This window comes from Neoarius graeffei, chromosome 1 (assembly GCF_027579695.1).
Source record: "Neoarius graeffei isolate fNeoGra1 chromosome 1, fNeoGra1.pri, whole genome shotgun sequence".
NCBI classification, from domain to species: domain Eukaryota; kingdom Metazoa; phylum Chordata; class Actinopteri; order Siluriformes; family Ariidae; genus Neoarius; species Neoarius graeffei.
In genome coordinates, this window is record NC_083569.1 from 11,640,326 (window position 1) to 11,664,479 (window position 24,154).

Consider the following 24,154-nt stretch of genomic DNA (forward strand, 5'->3'; position numbering starts at 1 on the left):
TGTAGAATAAGTCTGAAACATAATAAAACGCGGAGAAGGTGAAAGGGGTGTGCAGACTTTCCAGTTTGACTGTATTGCATGCTTGTGTTGTACTGTACGACTGATCCATTTCTCCTTCAGGGCTACTTCCAACTCAAAGCAAACCCAGGAGCCTGGATGTTACGGCTGAGGAAAGGAAGATCGGATGAGATCTACAAGATCTACAGGTGTGTGTGTGTCAGGGCTTTACATTAGCACCTGCCAAATGCGGGTAAAATTCGGCTTTGGCGGGTAATGACTTTAGTCCCACTAGCCACTTTGGCAGGTGGTTTATTCTGTGGTATGACCAATATATTTTAATTGTAGTTTTCTCTGAAGGCATCTGATATAATAAACGCATTGCAGTGTAATATTACGTGCCTACAACTCCCATGAGCACCTGCATAAACATTCTGACAACATGTTAGAATTGTTTAGAACGTCTCGGATAAAATCAAAAATACGGTAACCTGCGGTTAATGAACGAAGCAACAAAGTTGCTGACGACTGACAAGCGCACAATGTAGCGGCATAGAGCTGGAGTTTCAAACCCTGCTGCTCAGGAAAAAAGGGGCAGAGATGAGCAGGGCGGGAGCAGCATTTTAAAATCACCGAGGTCTGTGATGCGCAAAGCGCGCGCCGAAAAATGTTCGACATATTTAAATGAGAGGGGTGAATTACACATCACACAAGAGATCTATTCCTGAAATTACTTTTAATGGAATTTGAACTGAATATCATCTCATCTCATTATCTCTAGCCGCTTTATCCTGTTCTACAGGGTAGCAGGCAAGCTGGAGCCTATCCCAGCTGACTACAGACGAAAGGCAGGGTACACCCTGGACAAGTCGCCAGGTCATCACAGGGCTGACACATAGACACAGACAACCATTCACACCTACGGTCAATTTAGAGTCACCAGTTAACCTAACCTGCATGTCTTTGGACTGTGGGGGAAACCGGAGCACCCAGAGGAAACCCATGCGGACACGGGGAGAACATGCAAACTCCGCACAGAAAGGCCCTCGCCGGCCACGGGGCTCGAACCCGGACGTTCTTGCTGTGAGGTGACAGCGCTAACCACTACACCACCGTGCCGCCCTCCTGAATATCATCAGTTTTGAAAAAAAAATCATGTATGTGGCAAGAGTAAGAATAATTTAAGCTTGTTTAATGGTTTGATCTGGCCCAAGCAATGAGGACAAAAGATACCCTAACCATGCAGCCTATGTAACTCCGATACATTAACAATCTGGCATCCTACACACAAAAAAAATTCTGGGAAAAAAATCAGTATACACTGCCATGTTTTATGCAAAGTTATCCAAGGCAAACATAAGTTGAAACTTTCCACTCTACTGCTTTGGCTTATCAAATGACTTATTTTTAAAATCACAAACAAGGCAGGCTACAACTGCGCTGCTTCGAAAATGTCAATTTAACAGCTTGATGAAAGTGCACTGATGGTTACCATGGAAACCCCGTGTCTCCTGCACTGCGTTCCTCCCCCGAGTCACACGCTTATTCACTTTTGTGTTCTAGGTCTCAGAGCCGCGCGCACCAAACACACACACACACACACACACGACAGAATCAGCGTTTAACATACTTAACAATGCACTTTTTATGGAGACGTTTTTCTGTTATTCTTTATTTTTTTATCCAGTTGAATATTTAGCGTACAAATGTATTTTCAGCTCTTAAAAATGACCGAGGTCCGGACCGCGGGGACCTCAGAGCTGGCTACGGCCATGGAGATGAACAAGACGCTAATAGGAAGATAAGACAGTTCAATGACAAATGGAAGTTCGGGCAAGATTGGCTAGTTCATAGCAAACTGAAAATACCCTGTACTGCGAAGACTGTAGAAAGTCTGGCAAAGACTGGCACCAGTAATTTTAAACTTGAAACTATAAAGGACCACGAAAAGTCAAATGCACACATTGGTACTATAACATCAAAACAGGCGAAGACGGCTGGTTTACTAAAGGACGGCATTGCTTTCAGTCTCTGGCTGTCATGAAGTCGGCTGAGCTGGAGAGGATGGAGCTGCTGTTTAGAAACGTTCACGCGATTGTAAAGAAGTTGATCCGCCCCAGCTATCAACTTGTGGCCTGCTGGAAGCCTCAGGTCACGAAGACCATTTTTCATGGACCATTCAGATTCATCTGATGACGAATGTAATGAGGGCGTTTAATGTCTCTCTACACATGTTCACACACACACGCACTATTAATAGATAATACATAATACACATAATACTTGCATATCAAAACATCAAATGTTTTTCAATGATAAATGTTTTAAATTGGGCTTTTAATATTAGAATCAGTTCTGTTGTACTGAATGTTATTTTTCATATTATCCCTAACCCTAACTATTTTCATATTGTAAGGGGCTTGAATTTGAGTTCAATAAACAGAATACCCTGTTTATATTTTGTATGAACTGGTTGCATGTTTTCATATAGGCAGCTACCTTAACAGCACTGAATACTTGAGTGCTACTGTAGAGATACATTATACGCTGCCATTCATAATTAAATCTAGATCTTCCGAACTTTAACGTATCATGGTGAAGAAAAAACTGTGATTTACTGGCAACAAAATTATGGCTAGTGACTCGGAAAAACCACTAGCCACAGTGGCCGGTGAGCAAAAAAGTTAATGTAAAGCCCTGGTGTGTGTGTGAATCTCATGTTTTTTTGTTTTTTTTTCTCCCACAGCCATGACGGTACAGACTCTCCAGCCGACGCCGAGGACTTAATAGTCGTGCTGAACAACTTCAAGGGCAAGACCATTAAAGTGAAGGTGAGTGTGAAGGGTGCTGCTGTCTGATCCTGAGGTAGGCTCATACTCGTATGGCTCGGTGATATGATGGTATAACATTACGATCATGATGAATCATTTTTCCACGATATGCTTCTGAGATATCGTGAATATTACAGCAAGTTACATTTTTGTTTTAAATTAACATTGTCATTTAGACATTATAAGCTCAGCAGAGAGGGAGGACGGTACATGTCTTGTATTCAAGTACAACCCCAATTCCAAAAAAGTTGGGACAAAGTACAAATTGTAAATAAAAATGGAATGCAATGATGTGGAAGTTTCAAAATTCCATATTTTATTTAGAACAGAACATAGATGACATATCAAATGTTTAAACTGAGAAAATGTATCATTTAAAGAGAAAAATTAGGTGACTTTAAATTTCATGACAACAACACATCTCAAAAAAGTTGGGACAAGGCCATGTTTACCACTGTGAGACATCCCCTTTTCTCTTTACAACAGTCTGTAAACGTCTGGGGACTGAGGAGACAAGTTGCTCAAGTTTAGGGATAGGAATGTTAACCCATTCTTGTCTAATGTAGGATTCTAGTTGCTCAACTGTCTTAGGTCTTTTTTGCCGTATCTTCCGTTTTATGATGCGCCAAATGTTTTCTATGGGTGAAAGATCTGGACTGCAGGCTGGCCAGTTCAGTACCCGGACCCTTCTTCTACGCAGCCATGATGCTGTAATTGATGCAGTATGTGGTTTGGCATTGTCATGTTGGAAAATGCAAGGTCTTCCCTGAAAGAGACGTCGTCTGGATGGGAGCATATGTTGCTCTAGAACCTGGATATACCTTTCAGCATTGATGGTGTCTTTCCAGATGTGTAAGCTGCCCATGCCACATGCACTAATGCAACCCCATACCATCAGAGATGCAGGCTTCTGAACTGAGCGCTGATAACAACTTGGGTCGTCCTTCTCCTCTTTAGTCCGAATGACACGGCGTCCCTGATTTCCATAAAGAACTTCAAATTTTGAATCGTCTGACCACAGAACAGTTTTCCACTTTGCCACAGTCCATTTTAAATGAGCCTTGGCCCAGAGAAGACGTCTGCGCTTCTGGATCATGTTTAGATACGGCTTCTTCTTTGAACTATAGAGTTTTAACTGGCAACGGCGGATGGCACGGTGAATTGTGTTCACAGATAATGTTCTCTGGAAATATTCCTGAGCCCATTGTGTGATTTCCAATACAGAAGCATGCCTGTATGTGATGCAGCGCCGTCTAAGGGCCCAAAGATCACGGGCACCCAGTATGGTTTTCTGGCCTTGACCCTTACGCACAGAGATTCTTCCAGATTCTCTGAATCTTTTGATGATATTATGCACTGTAGATGATGGTGTATTCAAACTCTTTGCAATTTTACACTGTCGAACTCCTTTCTGATATTGCTCCACTATTTGTCGGCGCAGAATTAGGGGGATTGGTGATCCTCTTCCCATCTTTACCTCTGAGAGCCGCTGCCACTCCAAGATGCTCTTTTTATACCCAGTCATGTTAATGACCTATTGCCAATTGACCTAATGAGTTGCAAATTGGTCCTCCAGCTGTTCCTTTTTTGTATCTTTAACTTTTCCAGCCTCTTATTGCCCCTGTCCCAACTTTTTTGAGATGTGTTGCTGTCATGAAATTTCAAATGAACCAATATTTGGCATGAAATTTCAAAATGTCTCACTTTCGACATTTGATATGTTGTCTATGTTCTATTGTGAATACAGTATCAGTTTTTGAGAGTTGAAAATTATTGCATAACGTTTTTATTTACAATTTGTACTTTGTCCCAACTTTTTTGGAATTGGGGTTGTACATAGAGCATTAGCTAGCTCAGGGTTGACTTTCATAGCTTTATTACAGACGACTATTTTCCAGCTCTGCTTTTCAAAACATTTTTCATCCTCTTTTCAAGCTTGCCCAACATTCCCATGAATGATTTCCCAGTAGGCCTCCAAGAACTTCAGGCACTGATATGGTGATCTGACTGTAATTAGATGTAATTCTTTAGTCGAGACCGATCGTGCTTTACCATTCTGTTCTGCTTTAAAATGCAGTTTCGACTTGCTTCATGTACCGTGTGCTGAATTTCCTTTATAACCCTCGTCGTGTTGGAACAGGTGCAGAAAAAGCCCGACATGATGAACGAGGAGCTGCTCAGTGACGACAGCAGTGAGAACGACTCCGGGTTCTGGCAGTCCCTAACCAGGTAGAGGCTCCCCAAGCCGGCTTTTAATATCGCCTTCGCTCTCGAATACCTTCACGTTTCATGATTTTTCTCTTCCAGAGGATTCACCGGTGGCCAGAAAGTGGAGGAAACCAAGCAGGAGAAAGATGATGTCATCAATATTTTCTCTGTGGCCTCAGGACACTTGTACGAGAGGTTCCTGAGGTAAAGATCACAGCTAATCACTTCACGTTGAGATTTTTTCCGCTTCTCGTCCATCCTAAAGTCTCATTTCACTCCCATCTATTTGTGAATGGATTTTACATTTACAGAGTTAAGGGTCTTGCTGAGGATGGTCTTGTGTGATATTTGAAAATGGCACCACCTTTGATTTTTTTAGATTAAAAAAGACAATTGACTTGAGTCAACGAGTGACATTTGCTTCTGTCTGTATTGCACTTTTTTTTTTTTTTAAACAGAAATAGTTTTCTTCGCATTTTCCGTCCATGATCTTTAGACACGTCACATCTGATTAGTGCCCACATTATTCTTTTTTCCAGCACAATTCGGTTTTTAAGGTCATTTCTTTCTCAATCTCAGTTATCCAGGCTGACCTGATCTTGGGTCAGCTTCAAATATTGTACTTGATTAGTCTCAGGGAAATGAGCTGATCTATGAATCTTTTTTAAAACTTTCCCCCCCAGAATAATGATGCTGTCTGTCCTGAAACACACCAAGACACCGGTGAAGTTCTGGTTTCTGAAAAACTATCTGTCTCCAACTTTTAAGGTGTGTATGACAACAGAGAAGCTGATGGAAAGTATACGTCTAAATCAGCATGATACTATAAATATAAATGAGTGTGCGTGTGTGATGAATTAATTATCTGAATCATGCAAAGGTAGCATCGCTTTAAAGTGGGGATAAGGGAACTGTCTACTTCTGCACTTGTGACCCACAGCATAACTCGTACATGTCTCACTTTTTATATACTTTAGTGTATATACCAGGGCTTTGAACCAGAATTTTTTTCCTATTGGTTCATTCCGAACAGAAACGGAATTTTAACGTTTCCGGTTTTGGGTTCCACCATTAAATAGACATTCCCTGAACGGTTAATTGTGTTCCCTGTCAGCTGTTTAACAAATGGCTATAAAATTATGTCTCTGTCTCATCCAGCTTAAGCCAAATGTAGGCTAATTCTATTACAACCTTCATTAAATAAGACAAGAAATAATTCAAAACAATTATTATTTCAAATGTTGGCGATTTGGATTCTCAGTATGTCTTCCCATCTACACAAACAGAAAAAGTGCCAAAAATGAAAGATAATTCGTTTAGTGCGTTACCAAAGGCTAGTCAGGCCCTATGCATTGATAGGCTAACAGAGGTTAACGTCATTTAATGTTCGCGAGCCTCTCATTAACGTGGACAAATATATTGATATCGTGTTTGAAATTGACGTTTTTGAATAACGATAGACTGCAATATTTACCTCTTATTTAAGATGTGGAGACGTGATAGTAGTCCACCCTCCCGCTCTCTACATTCAGTCAGCGAACGTCTCACAGGAAGTGAACCCCAGCGGGTCATAGAAACTTGCGCAGGAGAAGAATGACCTTTTTATTTGTAGGCTACGGAAACTTTGAGGAACGAAATAAAAACCGGTATTAACCAGTTACCATTATTTTTAATAAGCGTTTCTGTTCCGGAACATAAATAATAAAGTTTCTGGTTTCTGTTCTATGTGAAATAGAAAAAGTTCCAGGTTTTCGTTTTCGTTCCTTGAACCGGTTCAAAGCCCTGGTATATACATACACACTTGTCTTCTTGGACTTCACCCATTATCTTGTACCTTTATTGCTGGGTTTCACGTGACGTCACATCCGCCTCATTAGTTATTCAAAGCTCAGTTGACAAAGCGTTTGTACGTAGAAGGTGCACCGCTCGCATGAAAAATGCCTTACGCTCGCATTGTTTTAGGTTGTTCGAATCGATCAAATAGTGAAACTGGTAAGTTTCTTCAGGGTTCCCCGTGAACTAATAAAAAAGGGTGAACGAGCACAGGATTTCACAAAAAGATGTCGAGAAAGGTGGCTTTTAAACCTCTCGCTGATATCGAAGGGAGCCGAGTCAAAGCATGCCCGAATTTGCAGCGATCAAGGTTTGTATATCCGTCTCCGTTATGTCCTTAGTGTTTTCCAAGTACTTTTCTAGCTATGTGTCAGTATTTTACAGTACTTTTTTTTAAGGCAAGTTTATTTATATAGCGCATTTCATACATAGTGGCAGTTCAATGTGCTTTACAGAGGTAAAAGCAAACCAGTAAACGATAGAAAATAAAATAAATGGGGAAGAAGAGAGAAAAACAAATAAGAATTAAACAATAGTAGAAATAAAATTAAGTAAAAGTTCAGTAAAAAACAGCAGAATAAAGTAGAATAAAAGTTAAGTAAAGTTTAAAACATGCAGAGACTGTAAAAGTTAAGTAAAGTTTAAAACATGTAAAGATGATGATATTTATCAGTTAGCAGAAAGCATCTGAGAACAGCTTTGTCTTTAGTCTAGATTTGAAGCTGCCAACAGCAGGAGCATTTTTAATGTCCTCTGGGAGTTGGTTCCATAGCTGTACTAGCCTAGTAAACTAGACCCACCCGCCTAGCGGCCAAAAATATTTTTTGCCTGCGAGTGGGTCTAGCCTCGCACCATATCAACAAAACACCCCGGGCATCAAATCGTGCCCGCCAATCACAACGCAAGGTTTTTGTTTGGATTCTTTGGGCGGGCTTTTGCAGGAGTGACGACAAAGCTGCGCGACGCTGGAGAAAGCGCAACAGGAAAGATGGCTACGGCTAGTGAACAGCGCACGTTTGACTCCGCTTTGGAATCAGTTTTAGAAGAATTAGACTTGGAGTTTTCGTTGAAACATGAGCAGGAAGAGGCTCTCCGCTCATTCCTTTTCAAGAAGGACGTTTTCGCTGTTTTGCCGACCGGCTATGGCAAAAGTCTGATCTACCAGCTGGCTCCGCTCGTAGCCAAAAGGATGGGGCTAGTTTGTGCAGTACGAAGAATTAATAAAGAGCTTTGAAACATTACTTTTTGATTGTTTCTTATTTTCCCGTTATTTTAAATTTAAGGGAAATTATTTCACCAAACACCACTAAATAAAAACTCTCAAAAACAGTTTAAGCAAACCCTTGAAAAACACTTGAAAAAAATAAGAGTGTATGTTAAGTATGTGGTACAGACTCCAAACTTGTGGTCATAATCTCCAAACTTCTTAATATCTAGAACCTGTTTATTAATTAATACGCATTTTGAAAAATTATTTATTTCAAGGCCTCCCCCACTGCTTTCTGTCGCTCTGAGTACGTCACAGTCACTGTTGCGCTGATTGGTCAGAGCGTTGGCCTATACGCACAGAGACAGTTTGAAAGACAGCGGGTTGTTCCACTCCCACCCTTCGGAAATGTCTACGAGCGAGGCCAGACTAAATATTCACATTTAGTCTGGCTTGCCAGGCTATAGCTGTACTGCATAGTAGCTAAAAGCTGCTTCACCACACTTTGTTTTAACAACAGGTTTTACCAGTAAATTTTTCTGTTGCGATCTGGTAGATCTGATTGGGTTAGGCCGCTGCAACATATCAGAGAGGTAATTGGGCCCTGTACCGTTTAGAGATTTGTACACCAGCAGCAATGCTTTAAAGTCAATTCTGTAGCTTACTGGAAGCCAGTGAAGGGACCTCAGAATTGGAGTAATGTGCTCTGTTCTTTTTGTTCGTGTGAGAACCCTAGCCGCTGCATTTTGAACCAGCTGAAGTCGTTTGATGGTCTTTGTTTGGCAGGCCTGTGAAAAGGCCATTGCAGTAATCAACCCTACTAGAGATGAAGGCATGTATAAGTTTTTCCAGATCATTTTTTGACACAAGTCTTCTTAGTTTGGAAATGTTTTTTAGGTGATAAAATGCCGATTTAGTGATTGCTTTCATGTGACTGTCAAAGTTTAGCTCGCTGTCAATGAAAACACCAAGATTTTTAACCATATCTTTTGTTTTAATCCCCTTTGTGTCAAGAATAGTGGTAATCCTGAGTCTTTCATCTTTTTTCCCAAAGAGAATTACTTCTGTTTTATCTGTGTTCAGCTGAAGAAAATTTTGTGACATCCAGTTGTTGATTTGGTCGATACACTGGTAGAGACGTTCAAGGGGGGCATAATCATTAGGTGATAGAGCAAAATAAATTTGGGTGTCATCTGCATAGCAGTGATACAAAATTGAGTTGTTCTTGATAATTTGTCCAAGTGGGAGCATAGAAAGGTTGAATAGTAATGGTCCAAGGATCGACCCCTGGGGGACACCACAGGTCAAGGACATTGATGTTGAGGTACAATTTCCCATGGGAACAAAGAAGCTTCTATCTTTTAAGTATGATTTTAACCAATTGATAACTTTACCAGTCAACCCAACCCAGTGTTCAAGTCGATAAGTCACGAAGCGCTGAAGTTCCCAGCTGTTTCTTTGTTTACACGACTCCTCACAAAGTCCATATGCATGAAGGTCGCAACAAAATTCTTATCCAGCCATACAGTTACAATGCGTCATGATCACTTCTTCTCCGTCTTGTTTAACTAAGATCCAGGTCTTTAACGGGGTTTCTGATGAGCTTTGTGAATGATTTACTTGAGAGATAAGAGCCAACTCAAGTGAGCATCAAGTGAATTGTTGTTTGTTTGCAGTCCATTGTAAAGACGCGAACGTCTGAAAGCTTAAAAAAAAAACTTACATGGGCAAAAACAAGACAAGATTCATTCGGCAGCGACTCGATACCGAGGTCACATACAAAACAGTTGTAAGCCTCCATAATCTTCCACGCTTTCATCTGTTTTGCGGTGTAGAAGGATGTCTGCAACACCAGATAGTTGGAGATGTCGGGGAACTCGACTGAAGGGTAGTTTTTGAGATTGTATAACAGATCCTTCTTCTTTCCCAGAATGTAGGGGTCGATTCCATTGCACATAGCAATCTTCTGAATATATCAACGAGCGTACTTTAAGTTATCGCTAGTTGTTTGCACTACGGCAGCCATTTAGACCACCAGCTATTTCACTTCTGGTAAAACCGCTAAGAAAAGTCACGTGACCGAAACCCAGCAATAGCTATTGTATGTATATTGCCTGTATAGTCTATTTATTGTTTGTCCTTTCACTGCACCTTTGTACCAGTTACAAAGAACTTAAGAGCATCAGACATACGAATTTTCCTTTTTTTTTTTCCCTTTCCAATGTCTGTGCGCATGGCAGGAATTTATCCCCTACATGGCTCAGGAATATGGTTTCCAGTACGAGTTGGTGCAGTATAAATGGCCTCGCTGGCTCCATCAGCAAACCGAGAAGCAGCGCATCATCTGGGGCTACAAGATCCTCTTCCTGGATGTGCTCTTCCCGCTCGCCGTGGATAAAATCCTCTTCGTCGATGCTGACCAGGTGCCTTAACGAACCACCTTGCTTGCTGTAATCAATGAAGAAGCACATATGAATCACACTAGATTGCTCAGAAACAACACGACACTTTTTGTAAATGTCTCCAGGTGTTTTTTTTTTTTTTTTTAGAGGTTTGTTTAAAAAAAAAAAAATGTTCCCCTTCATTACTTGGATGCTTCCGCCCCCTTCAGGTAAAGCTCTGTAACTTGAACTAAGAGGCACAAGAGATTTTTTTTTTAAGGCCCAGAAATCAACAAATGGAAATGACAGGCATTGTCCAAATGGCTAAGTAACAAGTATTGATGGAAATTTGATTGGAGGGGGGTTAGGTACCTTGCTCAAGGGCACTTCAGCCATTCTAGCTGGTCCAGGGAATTGAACCAGCAACCTTTTGGTCCCAAAGCTGCTTCTCTAGCATGGCTTTCCTCCAAATCTAAAGTCCGATGTTGCATTAAGGTACTACAGTACATGCACTGCAGTAATGCGGCGTTTCTAATAAGTAAGGAATAAACATGATCTCATCTCATTGTCTCTAGCCGCTTTATCCTGTTCTACAGGGTCGCAGGCAAGCTGGAGCCTATCCCCGCTGACTACGGGCGAAAGGCGGGGTACACCCTGGACAAGTCGCCAGGTCATCACAGGGCTGACACATAGACACAGACAACCATTCACACTCACATTCACACCTACGGTCAATTTAGAGTCACCAGTTAACCTAACCTGCATGTCTTTGGACTGTGGGGGAAACCGGAGCACCCGGAGGAAACCCACGCGGACACGGGGAGAACATGCAAACTCTGCACAGAAAGGCCCTCGCCAGCCACGGGGCTCTTCTTGCTGTGAGGCAACAGCGCTAACCACTACACCACCGTGCTGCCTGATCCGGCATACTGCTATAGGATAATAAATCAACACCACAGCCTGATGTAAGGTTGCGTCTGCCATACAGGTTTCTAGTATAGAAACATGAATGGATTAGAATTAGGGCTTTGATATGAAGTTGTAGCTGTACGCTACCGGTATAGAAAATGTAAAGCCTTCTGACCAATCAGAATCGAGCATTTCAGTGGCATTGTGTTGTCACAGAGTATATTGGCTCGTGTCTGTTCACACACGGTGAATAACCCAGTCTCATTAACGCCGAGCCTTGTTTTAGCAGTTGACTTGATGTCGGGTGTTTTTTTTTTTTCCTCTCTTTCCCCCTCTCCAATCCTCCAGATTGTGCGAACAGATCTAAAGGAGCTGCGTGACTTGGACCTGGAGGGGGCGCCATATGGTTACACGCCATTCTGCGAGAGTCGCAGGGAGATGGACGGCTACCGCTTCTGGAAGTCAGGCTACTGGGCCAGCCACCTGGGGCTCCGCAAGTACCACATCAGGTTAGGAGGCAGGGCTTCATGGGGTACAAGAGTAATGATGGTTGGTGATGGTGGTGTTCGACTTGCAAGTTAGTTGCAGGTCTGGACTGGCACTTAGAACGTTTCCAACATGTAAATGTTGAAATCCCGTGACCTTGTCCTCCGTCAGTGGCAAATGACGTAATACTGGATAGGAACATGAGAGAATTGATGGAAATTAACATGTCGTCTTGTCTCCCTGTCTTCCTCCAGTGCCCTGTATGTGGTGGATCTGAAGAAGTTCAGGAAGATTGCTGCAGGAGACCGGCTGCGAGGACAATACCAAGGACTGAGCCAGGATCCCAACAGTCTGTCCAACCTCGATCAGGTATGTGTGTGCACGCGCATGCACTCTAAGCCGGTTTAAACTAGTTCACACAATTGGCCAGGATGGACCAGTTAGTGTTGTGCCTTAGGGCTCGCTTCAGGTTTGCTTTGTTGCAGAAGCTCTAACCAGGTTGGGCTTCATTAAAAATGGACTCCTGCTAACAGGTTCAGACGTTTGCAATCGTTGCTGGCCATGTTGCACAAAATATTTACTTGCTAAAGTAAATGTCGAAATTTATACAACTTGTTTAAGTTTTGTCAAACTTAATCCTCTTTTTTTTTGTCTTAAATTCAATTCTTCCACCACAGGATCTGCCGAACAACATGATCCATCAAGTACCCATCAAATCTCTGCCGCAGGAGTGGCTGTGGTGCGAGACGTGGTGCGACGACGCCTCCAAAGCCAAGGCCAAGACCATCGACCTGGTACTGACAATGCATTTCATCAAACTTTCTGGATTCTCAGGCCAAGTCCTTCACCTTGCATGATCGCATCATTCTAGGGCTGTGCGATATGGGAAAAAATGAATATCCCGATACATTTTCTCCATTTCACGATATACGATATGTGACCCCTCACCGAATCCAGGGACACATGTCGGCCGAAACGAATCCGAGATAATCGCAAAAGAAGCATTTTTTTTTCGAAATTTGTGATTTTTGTTTTTTTCCATCTTGTGCAAGTTGAGATCTTGAAGAATGCAATCAGTATTTCAGATAATAGATTGTTTTGTTGGAAAGGCATACATTTTTTGTTGCAAATTGTCTCGTTTTTGTCAGGACTGTAGCCTGCTGGGGGGTGTGGGTAAATTACCATATGGGCCATTCACATGATGATTTAAGTCTTTTTTTTTTTTTTTTCGCGAATCAGCTGTATGATACGAGCTGAGCTCGTGGTTACTTAAGCTGCATACAGGCATGTAATTTCACTATGGAATGAGGAAGCTAAACAGAGCGCAGAGGAGCTGAAACACCGCGAAGCAAACAGACACACGGTATTTACATCGGAGATCACCATTTCTAGCAAAAAAAAAAACGCAACCTCGTTTTCCAGATTGAATGGAATACTTGAATGATCTGATGATACACGGACCGTTCTAGGATTACATTCCATCGGAGGCATTGATGTGTGCAAGGCGACGTTTCTCTTTCTGATGGGGTAAGTTTTGCATGTAACGGAGAGTGTTGTGGTTTGGTTAAGCCTATGTCACAACCGGACGCACGATTTTTTGGCCGTGCGGTTTTTGGCGTTTCCCAAATCGCTGCGTTTTTTTTTTGTTGTTGTTCATGGAGAAAGACGCGCGTTGGCCGTAAGTTTGTCTTGCAACCTGAAAAAAACGTAAGCGCCCGTAGAGTTTGTTTGACATGACAACGAACCTCTGCGGCCAGTCTACGGCTCGAAAATCAGCACGTCACACGCGCGCTCTCGTGCGTTTCATGCGCGCCCTCCGTGCATTTCTTGCATTTTTTGCATGTAGACCGGCCGTAGGAGCACGTACGGCCGGTTGTGACCGAGGCTTTACATGAAACTAGCATTGTGTTAGTTGTGTCATCATTGTGCTATCTTTCTTTCTAACGGTGTGAGTAATTTTTCAACCACAAAACGTTAAAGTATACTTTAGGACTTATTTTTGTACTTCATAATTGTGTTGGGCATACTTTGCATGGAAGGAAAATTGACGTGGTGATCTTTGTTTACATGAAAGTAGCATCGTGTTAGCTAGTAGGGGGTAGGGCTTTCCTTAATGTCATGCAAATGAGCACCATTATGTGCCCGCCCTACACCCAGAGTAGCTGAGATGGAAAACTTTGAGGGCGATTTTCTCCCTTTTCTGTTTTAAGAGGTATGCACTTTCAAAAGGCCACACATTCTTCAAATATTGTCAGATCTCCACATGGAAGGCATCACTGGAAAGCTTAGAAACTATACTTTCTGAATCTGTCAATAACTCAAAATGCCCCCGGGCAGACATGTGTCCCTGGATTTCGTTATCTGACACACATATATCTCGATATATTTAAATCTCCTCTAAAGGACCCCATGAAATCTAACTTTTACTCTTTACTGTTTTCACTACAATCCCTGCAGATTAAATAACATTCTTGGTTAACTTTACAGGTGGTTTTCAACAACACATTTTAAATTTTCATGTTCGTGATTAATCACAATTGAATTGAAATAAGACTATCTTTATTCAACAAAGATGTGGCACAAACTGCAAAAACAATCTTGAAAATTGCAACAAAGGGGCAATACAATACAGAGCTGCTCAGAGCTCAAATCAATAAAGCGCAAACTCAACACTGAGAAAGACATTTAGCCTAAATAAGAAAAGTGCCCTTTCATTAAATTATTTAAAAAAATAGAGGTAGATCTCCAAGCTATTAACCTGACTACTGAGAACCACTGGAACATTCAGAATAGAGAGAGAGATTGAGAAGGAGAGAAGAGAGAGATCTGCAAAACATAATTTTTCCCTTTGCACACTTTTGAACTGAGTGTTTTCTGGCTCTGCCTCTCAGATGTGTATAATTCCGGTATTGCCTTCTCTGTAAAATGTCTGTGACCAGGCAACTCATGTTTGGGATCGAGTGTGCTTAGTAATTTTTGGAAGCCTGGTTTTTCCGCTATACTAATTGGGATCATGCCTTCGGCAATGACGTTAGTGATTGCATCCGTTATAGCTCTCCATCTCTGACTCGTTTTCTCATATGGGGGGGCTTTGGAGAACGAGGCCGCTATGGTCATTTGTTTAGCTTGTGGGGGGGTTTAGCTCGTGGGCAAGTAGTTCGGAGTTTAAGAGACTCTTCATACTGTACCAGGTGAGTTTTCAGGTGATGGAACATATTTGTAGTGCTGCTGCCTTTCGTGATGACAGTTTTTTTTTTGCACACTTTACAAACTGGCATTTGCTGTTCCACGGCCTCCTCGCAATATCCAAAAAAATGCCAGATGACTGACCCCTTACTAGTTCTTTTAGGAACCAATTCGTCCGCTTCCATTTTTAATTTGTCGCTGAAATTGACAGAGCTTACACGGTAGCCTATGCAGCACCAGCGATTGCACGAACTGATTCAGTGCTGTAAACCGAAACTAGGAAATCTTCCCGCCGGCAGTGTTGCCAGATACTGCTGACGTTTTCCAGCCCAAAATATGTTCAAAACCCGCCAAAATGCACTTAAAACCGCCCAATCTGGCAACACAACCGAAACTAGAAAATCTTCCGGAAGTTCCTTTCAGCACCGAGATGTCGCCCGGGATTGGTTGGCGAGTGTGTGACGTTATTGTTTTCTTTACCCTTAGGCAGCCTCTCACGTTACTGCCTGAGGGACAGGGAGAAAACCACCGGGAAAGGTTTTAAACAAACGCAAGTCGGAAGATGACCATAAAATACTCGATAGTTACGATATAATAATTTTATGTATCTCTCACAGAATTTTCGGAGATATATCAAGTATATTCGATATATCGCACAGCCCTACATCATTCATAATCCAACCACTTTATATTATGCACTAACTATGTGGCTATCATTAGGTGCGCCATTGTACCCACACTCACTAGCTAATTTATCAATTCTGTATAATATAACTTAAATGTAATACGTTTGTAATTATCCACTAGCTTCAGAATCATTTATATATAATAATTGATAGAACTCAGTACCAGTCAAAGGTTTGTACGACTCATTCATAGATTATTTTGTATCCTCTACATTGTAGAACAATACTAAAGACATCAAAACTATGAAATAACATCTGGAACATATCTAGTAAAAAAAAGAAAGTTTTACAAAATGTTTAATATTTTAGATTCTTCATAGTAGCCAGCGTTTAGCTTGATGACACTTTTCACGCTATTAGCAGGCTTTTGTCTAAACGGGGGAACAGGGGCGCTGCGCCCTCTTACTCTCGGCGTGCGCCCCCTTACCGACTCCGTGAAAACATCCCAGCAACACTACGTGACAATGTGTCTGATCATCAAATACGTTATAATTGCTCCAAAAATATTCCAATCATAGTAGATACACCGCCAGACGGTGCAAAAACAATCCGAATTGGCATTTTCCAGACTGAGGCGCCATGTTGTTTACTTGTCGCGGCTGCTCTCGCGAGATTTGACATGGGTTACATACAAGGTCAGCTGACTTGTAGAGCGAGATTTCTCGAGACTGAATGACCTTTCACCCACCGGCGCGGGAGCTTTTGACAGAAGTAGTTCGCGAGTTGTTTTTGTTGACACTTGGGCATTTAAAGATGTCATCCCGCGGCACGAAATGGAAGAAAGCCAAAGACTGTCCAGGGCAGAAGATGATTACTTCTTTCTTTTTCAGTGTTGACAGACAATTTGTTACAATTTCCCTCTCAGATAGCCTCGGAATGTCCCATTGGAACATTTTTCAAAGGCTTTGCACGGCAGGGGGGACAACCGGCACCATCCCCGCTTCGCTCCCTTGCCATGGTGAGCGCCCTCATACTAAATGTTTCTAGAAAAAAACCCTGATTAGCATTATCTTAACCAGCTTCATGAGGTAGTCACCTGGAATGCTTTCCAATTAACAGGTGTGCCTCGCCCAACGGTAATTAGTGGACGAGTTTCTTGCCTCCTTAATGCAATTACAACTGTAGTAATCCATATTATGTCCAGAACCGCTCAACTAAGTAAAGAGAAATGACAGCCCATCATCATTATTATTATTACTTTTTTGTGTGTACTGGTTGTTGCATCAAAAATCCTGCCATTTTTATTTCCATAAAAGCACCTGTTTAGCGTCACGATGCTAAAATCTGTCTCGAACCCACCCGTGTGATTTAAATGATCAGATTTAAAATGCGTCCTGGGTGACGCATTGTTATGTGCATAATCCTGATTCTCGAGATGCACGAATCAGCCAAATATAAAATATAAAAGCCTCCCTCAGCCACCTGCCTCACAGGATTTGAAATGCTCATCTAATCTCAATAGCTTTGCATTTTAAATACAATTTTTAGCATTAAGGTAGGTTTTTTTTTTAAAAAATATCATTCTCCCAGTGGGCGGCACGGTGGTGTAATGGTTAGCGCTGTCGCCTCACAGCAAGAAGGTCCGGGTTCGAGCCCCGTGGCCGGCGAGGGCCTTTCTGTGCGGAGTTTGCATGTTCTCCCCGTGTCCGCGTGGGTTTCCTCCGGGTGCTCCGGTTTCCCCCACAGTCCAAAGACATGCAGGTTAGGTTAACTGGTGACTCTAAATTGACCGTAGGTGTGAATGTGAGTGTGAATGGTTGTCTGTGTCTGTGTTAGCCCTGTGATGACCTGGCGACTTGTCCAGGGTGTACCCCGCCTTTCGCCCGTAGTCAGCTGGGATAGGCTCCAGCTTGCCTGCGACCCTGTAGAACAGGATAAAGCAGCTAGAGATAATGAGATGAGATGAGATCATTCTCCCAAGATAAAGGCTAATCTGTGGATGTTTCGACTTTGTATATTAATGAGCGAACGTTTGCATTACAGTGCAACAACCCACAGACTAAAGAGCCGAAACTCCAGGCGGCAGTCCGGATCGTGGCTGAATGGACAGATTACGATCAGGAGATCAAGAGAATTTATAACAAGTTCCTTGAAGGACGAGAGAATGGAGTTCACTCAGGGAAAGAGCACACACAGAAGAAGACAGGTGAGCTCTTTGATATCAACTACCTGTTTCTTTCTCTCTCTCCGTTTCACTTTTCCTCTCTCAACTCTGCCAATTCTCTCTCTTTTCCCCAGATGGACAAACGCACATAGAGCTGTAGACGGACTGCTTTCCGCAAAGGGACAACTGACTCTGTTTAAAGAGTTGTCTTTTTTTTTCCCCTCTCTCTCTCTCTTTCTCAGTTTTCCTTTTAAACAAACAAAAAAAGCCTATTCTCCTGGAGCGGGGTCCACGTTGGCGCTGTGAAAACTTGAATGGAAATGATTCAACCTCTCTCATTTGTGTATGTATGGGGCATGTGGTAGGACTGGGAGGAAACAGGCGCAGAGCAAATCACATAGCTCTCCTGTGGAATTGTGGGGAATTGCGTACAAGGCATATGCATGTGACCTGAAGTGCTACAACAAAAAGCCTTTCCTGTGAGTCCGACCTGAACCTTCGTGTGTGTGTGTGTGTGTGTGTGTGTGTGTGTGGGGATCGGAAGAAATGTCATGATGCGCTGAAGTGAGTGAATGGTAACGTGCATTTATTTCTTTTCATCATTCAATAAGAGAGGTTAATTTATTCAAAAACAAATAGTGATCAGTTAAATATTCACTTGTTTAAAGTATAATAAAAGTTAATATAAACAAACTATAAAAGCATTTTTTAAAAGGCCTACAGCTGATTAGATTTAAGAATTTCCTCACAGGATGAGTCTGTTTTCTGTGCCACTGATTTTGACGTGTACCCTAGGGGTTTTTTTGTTTCGTTTTTTTTTTAGGTTTTCTCCTCTTCATCTGATCTACTGTACGGTTTTTAAGCAATCTGAGAATGCAAAGGACATTTAAGTCACTTGAATTTGTCACTGGGCGAATATAGGATTAATTGTGGGCCATTGGAGATTTTTTTTTTTTTTTTTTTAATAAAAGTGATCTAAATATATTTTGTCTTTTTGTATGATTTTTTTTTTCCCTCCAGAGAAGAATAATATATAATACATAGTGGCCCCAGTTGTAATACATGGTGGCGCCACACAGGGGCATCATGCATCAACAAATGTTCACGCGTCTGCCTTCTTGTCAGAAACAACCTACGATTCAGAAAGTCCTATGAAAGACTTCCTTTACAAAAACACACACAAATGTCAACAGAAACGTAACCACGTAATCAGAACGGGGTGAAGCACCCTTGTAACTGAACCTTTTCCAGTCTTACCTTCAAGTTTAAAGAATGTATTTTTAATCTGCAAAGGTGCACATAGTGTACTTTTAAAGCTTTACACCGTAATCAGTCAAATTATGTCCCTTTTGCTGTGTTTTATGCACAGATGCACCAATCAGCCATAACATTCTGACTACTGATAGGTGCAGTGAATAACACTGATTATCTCATTACAGTGGCAGCTGACAAGGGGTGGGATATATTAGCAGGGATGAGAGTTTTCTGCTTTTCGGTGGATTTCCGCTTTTTCTGAGCAAAAAATCGATATTATGCCAAATCCGTTGAAATTTTTTTTTCATTGAGGGGGGTTGGGGTATGTTTCTTCGTGATACTCAAGCGTACGACGATGTTACATGTTCACATTTTCGCCATCTTTAGTCTCGCTAAGTCTCGCGGTAGAATACGTGTTATCTACAATGTAATTGGCCAAAACATCGCTGGCGAGAGCATGATAGCCAATCATAACAGTTCTTACAAAAGTACCCGCATCTGTTCTATTTTATCGAAACTTGCACATGTTCATCGTCGCTGTGCTTCAAAAATACGTTTCTCTTTCGTATCGGCTTTTTTACTCAAAATGCCGAATATAATTGCCAAGCGAGATGAAGCGAAGGTACGTGAAATCGATGCTGGTATAAAAAACAGAGAGAGGACTGACAAGCTTTTGTTTTTGGCCAAAAGGCTGAAGAAGAAGTCGAAATGATTAAATGAAAATGAGAAGTGACTGTGAACTATAAATAATTGTATAAAGTGTACGTAGACATTATCCCATAAACTTAGCATTCGTTTGATTTAATACATTGAACATGTATAGACCCTTCCCACTGACGTCACCGGAAACCGGAAGTAAACAAACCCTGCGCCATATTGGAAGACCAACAAACTCGTGATTAGGGGGAAATAACGGCAGCGCGCGGAATTTAAACCCACGAGGCACTTGGTTCATCATAAACCTACAATGGTAAACTTTTGTGCTGTGTTAGGGTGTTCCAACAAAGCTGATGGGAAAGGTGAAAAGAAGTCATTCTTCAGAATACCAGCTGTGATTGAGACGCAAGCAAACCAAGGAGCTTTCTGCCAGGAGACAGAGAATAAGTGCATTACTGAGTGTCTCTGAGCAAAGGAGAGCCTGAACGTTGCAACCTCCCTATTGGCTGTTTATTGGCTGTTTGTAAAAATGTATCAGTTGTTGCCCTTCCCACGGGAATCATCGCGGGCTCGAGAGACGAGACCTGACGAGTTAGTTCGTTGGTAGCAGAACAAAATGTCTGGACACAAATCGGGTTTTCAGAAAAGGAAAGCAAATAAACGCAGGGTCGAAAATACAAAAAAGGAGGCAGAAAAAGCAAAACGAGTTAAGGTAGGACAAATGGTTAGTTTTCTGAGGCAGCCCGCCGTGGCTGCAGGCTTTCAGTTGTGTCATTGAATGGTTACTTTTCTGATGCAGCCCGCCGTGGCTGCCTGCAGGCTTATTTATTATAGCCCATTTAGTTAAAATAGTTTATATAAAATGTTTATAGTTATGTGATGGTTGTCCTCAGTGTTCGAACTATGCCGATATTTTCGGGGGGTCCCTTTTTTTCCCTGGGGGGGTTGCTTGCGCTTGTCTCGGAGCGCGGATCTCCAAACACATGAGAAGCCTGTCTTACGCACATATCACGCGGACTCCACACCTCCACACACGCATCGCGTCTGAAGTCATAACTCATCAGGGGAAATCGTGTCTGCATTGGCATGTTCAAAAAACAACCTCGCGTCAACAATGATACCACACGCAAGAAAAAAAAAAAAAACAGTCAGGCTACTCAACAACCAACCTGGCAGCAGCAGTCGTTGTCATATCGGTTTATTTTATCTTTGATGTAAACACAACACTTCGGATATGCAAATGCTTCCCGTTACACACGATTGCTGTGTCAATAAACATCATTTTGCCAATATTTTAGAGACCCCCCAACATTTCCCAAATCACGTTTTCAAGGGATCTCATGTCTGTTTCAGGGGATCTCGGATCCCCCGAGTACCCCTGTAGTTCGAACACTACTAGTTTGTTTTATGTATGTATGTACTCGCATAGATGTGTACTTGGTCTTCCAATATGGCGCCTACCGAAATCTCGCGGCGCGGTGATGTCATGCGGGATCCCTCTATATGATGGTCAGTAAATCTGAATTAATGCTGACAGTTTTGAAAACTTAAATATTTCAAAAGATTTTGAAATCATATGCAGCTAATGAGGACATAGGGTGACTGACCTTTTCTCCCTAAGACATTTTATTTAATATATGAACATTTTGATAATTAATAAAACTTACGTTTAATGTGAATTTAGTTTGTCATTTTTGTTGATCATAAATTATAACCATACCCTTGAATGTAGAATGTGATTTTATTTTGAATTCAAACAATACTCCTATTGATTTGAAACATATTTTCATGTAAATATATAAAAAAAGACAACAGATTTTTTATCTACTACAGCTCAGATTGCAGGAAAAGTGGTTTGTAAGGCCTTATTTTTCACCAGACCCCCGGCTTCGGGCGCCATCTTGTTTTCTGCTTTTTTGGTGACCACCCACTCTCATCCCTGATTAGGCAGCAAGAAAGAGAACAGTCAGTTCTTGAAGTTGATGTGTTGGAAGCAGGAAAAATGGGTAAGGATTTGAGCGACCTTTTTTTTTTTTTTAAACAAGGGCCAAATTGTGATGGCTAGATGACAAATTGCTGAAAAAGTTACTGCTGGCTAAACCAGAAAGGTGTCAGAATTCACTTTTTCAGCAGGTCAGGTTGTTCTGTGGGATGGGACCATATGGGCTAGCCTTCGTGCCCCATGAGAGTCAGTGAGTCTTTGACACCTGTGACCCTGTCGCCGGTTCACCGGTTGTCCTTTGGATCCTTGGGCCACTTTTGGTAGGTACTGAACCACTGCATACCGGGAACACCCTACAAGATGGGCCATTTTGGAGATGCTCAGTCAGACCCAGTCATCTAGCCATCACAATTTGGCCCTTGTAAAAAAAAAAAGTCGCTCAGATCCGTACGCTTGCCCATTTTTCCTGCTTCCAACACATCAACTTCAAGAACTGACTGTTCTCGTTCTTGCTGCTTAACATATCCCACCCCTTGACAGGTGCCTTTATGTAGCAGCTCAGCAAAGGGTTCAACAACTTCAGCTACATTTTTCAAATGATGGTGATATCTGAATTTCACTTTCAAATATAATCGTTTACTGTAGCAGTATGCTGATTTAAAAAAAAAAAAAAATTGGCAAGATAAACTTCGAAATGATGGAAAGTAAGTGTAACTCCATGACATGACCCAATTATTGCCTATTCACCTTTCACACCACATCCCAAAGAGTTTAATTCCTTACGAGATCAATCCTGATTTCTGACTCAATCGCCAAATCCTACAATTTCTATAAGAGGGTGTAAACACTTGAGATCTCACCATCTCTCCTAATTGTCATTGAATCTGATCATGGCTGCCCACTCTTTTCGTGAGACAGACTATAATTCAAACCATCATCACGCCACCTATCGTATTCACAGTGATTATGGGAAATCTCCGGGCAGATGGTTTTGTAGATGAGATGAACACACCTTTAGTGCAAAATTCTGTCGCCTCAACATTCTCTCTCCCCATAGTAGGTCGTGGAGGCGAGGCGAGGTGAGAAGTTTCAGTATCAATTGTAAAGCTGGAAAGAGTCATTTGCATGTAGATGATCATTGTAGCCTGAATCCAGTCTCTCTTTCCATATAGTTGCCATGACAACGCACCTACCACTTATTTCCGTATGATCCAGCCAGGCTGCTCGTTATTGGCCGTTTCTTTTTTAAACCTCATGTTTTGGATGAATTTGCATGTAAATGACTTGGTGCTGTCTGTCTTTGTCCTGTCTCATCTTTGTTTCGTCCTTCCCTCTTTGTTTTTCCTCTCAAGGTTTACAAGCGAAGCAGAGATTTTCAGCCTCCAGTATACTGGTTCCTGTTCTCCAGCTAAAATGGCTGAATACATTATCATGCAACTTTTTTCACGCTGTAGCTCAGCAGCTCAAGAGATGCATCTCAAGTTTTGTAAATACGACACCAATGGTGGTGTGATCAAGCGGAGATACTGTTACCAGGATCTCCAAAGTTGAATATTTTCCAATAGCAGCATGCAGCGAAGGGTTTTATTCCTATTACAGCAAACATGCTAACTTTGTTTGTTTATTATTTATGAAGGAATGTCATTTCTATCTGTTTATAGTTACATTTAAGCTTGTGAAACAGCCTAGATCCTGTTATCACATGTTGCTTATGTTAGTCATTCCATCATCACCAGCCTCTTTCTTATTCTCAGGGCCCGTTTACACGAGGACGCTGTCGGGTAAAAACGACTAAATATTTTATCAGAAGTGCCTTTCGTTTACACGGGGACGGCGTTTCCGAGGCTGAAAAACGGATAAAATTGAAAACGCCTTCCAAAGTGGATAAGTTAAAAACGGCCCCCGTTGCATATCCGTCTAAACTACCCAATACGCGAAACTCTGCTCGGATCTGCTCACGTCGGGTACGCGTTTACGTCATACATGTGTCATATACTGCACATGCCAGCCCGGGAAGTAAAAAAGTAAGAGCATGTCTGATTACATCGATCCAATGGACCTTCAAGCTGCTCTGTGTTTTAATGCAGTAGATGTGTTTTCCTGCTCACCCGCCCAGCTGGAGCTCCTCAGTTTGGTGTCGCCAAGTTACACACACGCATGTGTGTGCACGCGCGCGCCGCCTATTCAAGCCGCTCGTGAAACCATAAACCCGAGACTGAAAACAAAACTAGCAGCCGAACGGATTTATTTTGCTGAGATGGACACTGCCTTTTCTCTTCTTCACCGAAACAAGAGTGAGTGTTACTTAATAAAGGCAGATTAAAAGAGTTTCGGTTTGCTCCTGCTCCTCCCTCGAGCACTACAGTACCTCAGCCGGACCGGTGTTCTGTAAAGTTATCCTAGCAAGTTCTCATACAGACCGTTTTATTATTTAAAACAAGTCATTACAACTTATTTGACTCGGCCAAAGACT

General features: G+C 42.0%; 1 protein-coding gene across 1 annotated transcript in view; it reads left to right on the forward strand.

Moving 5' to 3' along the window:
• Positions 1 to 18,812, forward strand: part of uggt1 (UDP-glucose glycoprotein glucosyltransferase 1) — a 122,486-nt gene extending 103,674 nt beyond the window's left edge. Inside the window, exons 30-40 of the mRNA XM_060929609.1 lie at positions 121 to 206; positions 2,744 to 2,828; positions 4,969 to 5,057; positions 5,136 to 5,240; positions 5,720 to 5,804; positions 10,317 to 10,499; positions 11,715 to 11,875; positions 12,107 to 12,221; positions 12,530 to 12,646; positions 17,708 to 17,870; positions 17,963 to 18,812. Of these exons, the coding sequence (XP_060785592.1) occupies positions 121 to 206; positions 2,744 to 2,828; positions 4,969 to 5,057; positions 5,136 to 5,240; positions 5,720 to 5,804; positions 10,317 to 10,499; positions 11,715 to 11,875; positions 12,107 to 12,221; positions 12,530 to 12,646; positions 17,708 to 17,870; positions 17,963 to 17,988 (1,215 nt within the window). The 3' untranslated portion in view covers positions 17,989 to 18,812. The remainder of the gene's footprint in view (positions 1 to 120; positions 207 to 2,743; positions 2,829 to 4,968; positions 5,058 to 5,135; positions 5,241 to 5,719; positions 5,805 to 10,316; positions 10,500 to 11,714; positions 11,876 to 12,106; positions 12,222 to 12,529; positions 12,647 to 17,707; positions 17,871 to 17,962) is intronic.
• Positions 18,813 to 24,154: the final 5,342 nt, after the last annotated feature.